General features: G+C 37.3%; 1 protein-coding gene across 1 annotated transcript in view; it reads right to left on the bottom strand.

Moving 5' to 3' along the window:
- Nucleotides 1-1,362: 1,362 nt before the first annotated feature.
- oprk1 (opioid receptor, kappa 1) overlaps nt 1,363-7,810 on the bottom strand; it is a 53,347-nt gene continuing 46,899 nt past the window's right edge. Inside the window, exon 4 of the mRNA XM_048595925.1 lies at nt 1,363-1,886. Within this exon, the coding sequence (XP_048451882.1) occupies nt 1,363-1,886 (524 nt within the window). The remainder of the gene's footprint in view (nt 1,887-7,810) is intronic.

Here is a 7,810-nt window from a genome sequence, read left to right as displayed (position 1 = left end):
CTCTCAATTTCATAAACATTCAAAATCAAGACAACACCAATTCCAGTACACGACTGGTAACATATCTGAAAATGTTACATACACCAAAATACTGAACAGTTTGCAACACCAGAGAAAAATAATCCAACAATTTTAAATGCAGCACAGGTACAGTTCTGAGTTCTGGAAAATAGCCAGCAACAGCATGGTCAAGAAGATTACATACCACACTTTGATTCATTTTCTTCAGTTACAATAGAAATATGTTAATTATGTAAACATTTTACAATATATCAGTAGCAAAGATAAAACACTTATACATGTTCTAATTGCTTTTTAAATTCACAGTCACATTGAAAACAACAACTAATAACACTTTAATAAAGACCAAAATTTCTGACTGGCAAGTGAAGATCTTGGTCATGAGTGCATGGTTATAAAATTGGTTCCAGTGAGCTTTCTGTTGCATTTTATTTAATCTTTCTATTGCACATTGCATTATAAAACAAGGGCTTTTGGCTTCTTGATTCAGACTTGATTGCCTCTTCCAAACCTCACTTCATTGCCTCAGTCTCAGTTCTAGAATATAGTTGCTTACACTCAGACTTATCTTTGAGCCAAAGGCTTGTTAAATGAAATTTTACACCTAACCCACAGCTCACCAACAAAGTCTTTTGCTCTTAAAACTTTTGTATGCAATTTTGTTTTACAAAAACATTTTGGCCTTGGTTTGCAAATAAAACAATTTTTCTAAAATGACATTCCACTTACTGCTATTTGACACTATTTACTTTATATAATGGAAATACCCAACATCTTTTACATAAAAACATTGATAAATCAGTAACAGCTCATTTTTTTGACATATAATTTTGTGTATGATTGACTGTAGACAGCTTCTTTTAACCTGATTTGAGATTTTCACTACAGATTTGAAATTATTTTAAGTTGCAGAATGTCTGTTGCTATTTTACAATGAAAGCATTTTTTTGAAAACAGAACTTTGGAATTATATAACCAAATGTATCCAATGTAGCACAGTCTATGATAGGCCTGCCACATTAATTTGACATCTCCCAATGAAATGGGAATGTAAAAACAGCACTGTTTTAGAATCAATGCCAATTACCTAGCTTGGATACTAGATATGTTATTTTGTGCCAAAGAAACCTAAAGTGGAATTCATTTTCCCATGCATACTGATCATTTGCTCTGTGGGCGATGAGGACTGGAAGGCCAAATCATTGTATGTATTGTAATGATAAATAGGCCTAATTTTCCTCATCAGAAGAAGAATTAAAGTTCAGAAGTAATTTGAGTCACACCTAAATCCTGAAAGTCATCCCTTGCTTGGAGTGCCAAAGATGACATTTCCACTGCTAGTCATACTTCCCGGTGTGCATTCCCTACACTATTGCGGAACAATGTATTATGTGTGGTATTCCTTACTCTGCTGCTGGTCTGCAACTCGAGCTTCATCCCCGAGGAACAGCAAAAATCTTTGAAGCACCTTTTAAAATTTTCATCCAGAAAAGCATAGAGAATGGGATTAAGGCTGCTATTGGTATAACCAAGTGCTACCGAGAAATAATAGCAGGCAGATACTACTGTAGTTTCAGGCACATCTGTCAAAGCTTTGACTAATACAAAAATGTGAATGGGAGTCCAACAGATGATGAAAACTGCTACAACAATGAGGACCATATGTGTGATTCGACGCAAGTTTCTGTCTTTTTCTCTGGAACCAGAAAGTAGCCTCACACTCTTTAAACGCAGAATCATCAGGCTGTAGCATGCAGAGATGATGAGAACAGGGATAACAAAGGCAAAGATAAAAACACAGATTTTCAGTATGGTGTCCCAGTACCAGTAGGGTTGTGGGAATTTCAACTCACATTCGACACTACCTATTGAATAAGAAAAACAAAAGTCTGCCGTTATGATGACATCTGGAGTCAAAACTATTACAACCAAACCTTCTTAACTGAGATCGTTATTTTATTTTAAATGATAAATTTAATTTCCTTGAGGGATTTTTCAATCAAAATAATCAATTTACTGAATAGCCCACTCAAATGAAGAAATTATCAACAAGATTCCTTTGTTTTTGTAGCTGTTGAGAGAGAATAGTTCCAATTCATAGAAAAAACAGCCATGGTCAACTAAATAAAAGGGATGGCATAAAACTAAAAGAAAGGGCTTACAAAGGTGCAAAGAAAACACAGATGTTGCCTAATGGGAAAGATTCAAAGACCAGCAATGTGCCACAAAGCAGCATTATACGAGCTACTCAAAGGGATTATATGAAAAGAAATTTGCAAGGGACATCAAAACTAATAAAATAAATTTTATAGTAACATAAAGTGGGTGGTCAGGAGCAATGTTGGCCCACTGAAGGTTGAAGGTGAGGATATTATTGATGACTGCTGGGAAACTGAGTCAGGTTAAATAATTATGTTGCTTCAATATTTACAATAGAAAAGAAGAATAACTTGCCAGAAGTCCTGAGGAAATTAATAGTAGATCGGGGACAGGCACTCATAAAATTAATGTAAGTAAAATATTAACAGTGAGGAAATTAATAAAACTAAAGAATGACAAATCCCCAGAACCTGACAGCTTCCATCCATGAGTATTAAAGGAAGTAGGGAGCATGGTGCAGGTGGCCTAATGAGAATCTTTCCCAGGTTACAGGAGTTGTCCCTCTGGATTGGAAAATTGTACCTGTCACTTGGTTTTTTTAAGAAAGGTGAAAGAGGAAAACTAGGAATTACAGACCAATTAGTGTAACATCTATGGTGAGAATATTGTTGGAGTCTGTAATTAAGGATTGGATAACTAGACATCTTGAAAATTTTCATTTAATCAGGGACAGCCAGCAGGGACTCATGGCACGTAAGTTATGCCTGACAAACCTTGCTAAATTTTTTAGAAGAGATAACTAAGATGATGGACAGAAGAATGTTTATGGATGTTGTTTATAGAGAGTTCCAGAAAAAAGTCCCATATAAGGACTTAACTAAGGTTGAACCCCATGGAATTGAGGGCAAATTACTGGCATGGCTAGTAAATTGGTTGATTGACAGGCAACAGAAATTTGGAAAAATGCAAAATTATCAAATTGTCAGAATGTGACTAGTGGCGTCCCATAAGGAGCTGTATTATGACCTCAATTATTTACATTATTTATTAATGACTTGGATAACGGCATAGAAAGTCATATCTTCAAATTTGCTGATGACACAAAGTTAGGTGACATTGTAGACGATGTAGATGATAGCATAAAACTACAAAAAGGATATTGATAGACAAGATAAATGGGCAAAATCATAGCAGATTTCAATGTAAGCAAGAATGAGATTATTCATTTTGGACTGAAAAAGGATAGCTCAAGGTACCTTCTAGATGATATGAAGTTAAACGCAGTGGCTGTCTAAAGAGATTTGGGAGTTTAGGTGCATAGTTCTTTAAAATGGCATGAGTAGGTGCAGAAAATAATCAAAAAAAGCTAATGGAATGTTGGCATTTATAACTAGATGACTGAATTATAAGAATGGAGAAGTTATACTGCAATTGTACAAAATCCTGGAGTACTGTGAGCAGATCTTGGCACCAACTTTTGGAAGGATATATTGGCTTTGGAGGGAGTACACCATGGGTTTACAAGAATGACACCTGACTTTAGGGGTTAATTTATGAGGAGAGATTATACGAATTAGGCCTGTTTTCTTGAGAATTTAGAAGGTTAAGGGGTGATCTGATTGGCGTTTTCAAGATATTAACAGGAAAACACAGTTTGATAAGCAATTTCCACTGATTGGAGATTCCAGAACTAGAGGGCATTGTCTAAAATTGGAGACAGACTGCTCAAGAGAAATGTTAGGAAACATTTCTACACTCAAAGGCTGGGAGAGATTTGGAACTCTCTTCCACAAATGATGGTTGATGCTAGGTGAGTTGTTAACTTTAAATCTGAGATAGATAATCTTTTTGTTAAGCCAAGGTAATAAGGGATAGGGGCCAATGGCAGTTATATGGAGTTAGGCTATAGATCAGCCATGATCTCACTGAATGGTGGAACAGACTCAAGGAGCTGATTAACCTACTTCTATTCCTATATGCATGCAAGGAACTCAGGACCCTGGAGCAACTTTGCAATGATGTTAGTAGCTACACATCACTCAGCATAATTAGCAGAGTGGGCAGAGTCAGCCTAATCTAGATTCTGAGAGAATCACATGAGCACATGTATATGAACACAATTAGAAGCTAGCTTAGTCCTTTCCTAAAGTAATTATAAAATCAAAGCCTGGTATATTTATGATAATCATGTGTAGCATTATTTAGTATTAATATGCAATAAATATGGATATGCTGAAGTCTAAGTCTGAAGACAGTTTCTGACTGCCTTTTCCTCAACATGTCTCACTTGAACCCAAACTCATTGTGTGGCATCCAACTACACAATGATAAATATCTTTTGTTTAATGGGAATCAGAATAAACACAGGTCACAAGTGCATAACAGGAAAACAATAAGCAAATACAAAGGTAAGTCTCACTTAAAATAGTCCATAGTGTAAAGTCCTTGCATTACTACCAAACTAACAAGATACTTGTTATAGGTATACAGTTTCACATTATGCTGATCTTTATTCATGTCTTGTGATAATATTCAGCCACAGATTTGAACTTTCAGGTTTCATAGGTATAGTTATCACCAGTAGAGCACACTTACACAAATCCTGTGCCTTGAGTCCCAGCAGTCTTGATAGTGTAGCTTCCGCAGTTCCTTTTCAACCGAACAACCAAAAACACCTCAGTTCATTATTTGGCCACCAATGGGAAAACACCCAGCTCTTTAACATCTCCAAATTTTCATTTGTTTTCCAGATTTTGGACCTTTTTAGCACACATTGCCTATCTCTGTCTCCTTTGCTGCCAAAAGGAAAATCGACATCTTCCAGTAGTTTGCATCTTCTCCTCATGAGAATTTTCCATGTTTCTCTTTCTCTTTCTGCATTCTCTTTGTGTCTGCATCAGTTCTCTGGTGTCTTCACTCTCCAGTCCTCTCTTCTAGTTCTCCTTTGTGTCTGCAACTCTCCTTTATATCTGGCAGCCACATGACTCTTTCCTAACCTCCTTTCTATTAGTAATGCTTCCAGCTAGGTTAGGGGTCACCAGGTAATATTGCCACTTATTATTTACTTTTTCTAAACTCTGACCCCCCCAAGAGAATTACAATTGATCCGTTTCCAATGGATACAAACTATTAAAAGTTATTTTCAAATGTACTTTAAAACCATTACAGGTTCTTGAACATTCTTCTTGTCAAAAACTTCACATTTTGTTAATACTTTTGACTTTCAGGGCCATTCACAGGAAATAACAATATAAAGGGAAAGCAACCTTTTTGTTTTATGAGAAGACACTGCTGACCGATTGGTAAGTGAATCCTGATTGTTAGAGGCATTGCTATGGAGAAAGCACCAGTTAGCTGATGACTGACAGCTAACTACCAAGCTTTGTTAAATTCAAACCAGGCAGGTTGACTCTCACTGGTCAAGGCTGTGCCCTGAAGAATGAGTCTGAGAATGGCTGCCACCTATTTTGTCGAGTTGAAACAAGTGCAAGATGTGTATATGTTCTGTCTGTCTGCAAAATATTATGTTTCTGCATAATAATGTATGTAACTTCCATTGCTTTCTATTCAAACAATATAAAAAAATTATTTTTCTCCTGAAGATTGGTATTTCTTGTAATTGCCCTGATGATGAAAAGCTTTCAACAAAATGTCTTTTTTTAGCAATACATATGGTCTTTACTATCAATTGATTATGTAATTACAGATTTCACAAACCTTTAGTGAATGTATAAGTTTTATTTACTGTAGTGCATCTGGGCCAAACAGCGTTTGCTTAGGATTATCCTCTGGAGTCATGCTATATCACATATACTATCTATGGACAGAATCTTTTACGGTCCTGAATGATGTGAGCTGTGGTGAAAAATCTGTGAGAATCACATGAAAAGTCCAGAGACGCCTTTCTTGAAGTCAGGAACACCTAACTGTATTCACTTACTAAGTTCTGGACATTGAGATGAGATTCTCGCCATATATAGTCATAGAGTTATACAGCACCAAATAGACCCTTCGGTTCAACTCGTCTGCACCGACCAGGCATCCCAATCTGACCTAGTTCCATTTGCCAGAATTTGGCCAATATTCCTCTAAACATTTCCTATTCATATACCCATTCGGATGCCTTTTAAATGTTGTAATTGTACCTGCCTCCACCATTTCCTCTGACAGCTCATTCTATACACACACCACCTTCTGCATGGAAAAGCTATCCTTTGTGTCCCTTTTAAATCTTTCCCCTCTAATCTTAAACCTGGTCCTCTAGTTTTGGACACCCCCATCCTAAGAAAAAGACCTTGGCTATTCACCCTATCCATGCCCCTCATAATTTTATAAACCTCTACAAGTTCACACCTCAGCCTCTGATATTCCAGGGAAAAAAGACCCACCCTATCAGCCTTTCCCTATAACTCAAACCCTCCAGTCATGGCAATATCCTTGTAAATCTTTTCTGCACCCTCTCAAGTTTAACAACATCCTTCCTATAGAAGGCCAATCAGAACTGTAGGCAGTATTCCAAAAGTGGTCTCACCAGTGTCCTGTACACCACAACGTGACATCCCAACTTCTATACTCAATGTTCTGACCAACAAAGGCAAGCATACAAAATGTCTTCTTCGCTACCCCGTCCATCTGCGACTCCACTTTCAAGGATCTATGCACCTGCACCCCAGGTCTCTTTGTTCGGCAATACTTGCAATGACACTACCATTAACTGTATAAGTCCTGCCCTGGTTTACCTTACCAAAATGCAACACCTCTCATTTATTAAACTAAACTCCATCTGCCACTCCTCGGTCTATTGGCTTATCTGATCAAAGTCCCATTGTACTCTGAGGTAATCTTCTTCACTGTCCACTACACCAAACTTATTAACACTGCAAACTTATTAACCATGCCTCCTATTATTCACATCCAAATAATATATATAAATGACAGAAAGCAACAAACCCAGCACTAATCCTTGTAGCATACCGCTGGTCACAGGCCTCCAGTCCAAAGGTAGGGGACGCTACAGTTGGCCTCATTGTCTCTGAGTAATGAAAGGAACACTGTCTAGGGTTCTTACTCCTGATTGAAATTAATAATCAGTGCATGTGGACCGGATGGGAGTTTTTTGTGTTGGCTCCCACAGTTGGATAGTCTGTTCACCCATGGCCTCCTAAATATGAGTGGGAAGTAGGATCCATTTTGAGGATAAGCAGGAATATGGAGTTGGTCCATGAATAGATCAGCCATAATAATAACAGATAATTAAGCAGACTAGAGGAGCCAAATAGCCCAATCTTGCTCCTAATTATGTCCATATGCATATTCATATGTATAATAATGGATTACTTAAATAGGGTATCAGATGGTCACCCAGTCAAGGATGCAATTGGAGACAAAAGGAGAGGATAATGTTGTAGAGAACACCAATAAAGGAACCAAAGGATGCAGTTCACAGCACAAAAACCCTGAACTTTTCCAAAAATTATTGTTTTCTCAACATTATTCCTGCCTTCTAAAGACACTGATGAAAAGCATTTCTTCAGTCAGGTTTCAATGTGGAACATGAGTTAATTGCAACTCTGTATTTACCTTACAGTGCCACCTGAGATGGCAGAGTTTTAAGTTAAAAGTAACAAAATAATGCCATTTCTGAAGAAGGGTCCCAACCTGAAACGCCAGCTTTCCTGCTCCTCTGATG

Source organism: Rhincodon typus, chromosome 4 (assembly GCF_021869965.1).
Source record: "Rhincodon typus isolate 14 chromosome 4, sRhiTyp1.1, whole genome shotgun sequence".
Taxonomy (NCBI): domain Eukaryota; kingdom Metazoa; phylum Chordata; class Chondrichthyes; order Orectolobiformes; family Rhincodontidae; genus Rhincodon; species Rhincodon typus.
The sequence above is the reverse complement of the archived record's forward strand: the minus strand, read 5'-3'. Positions and strand labels throughout refer to the sequence as shown.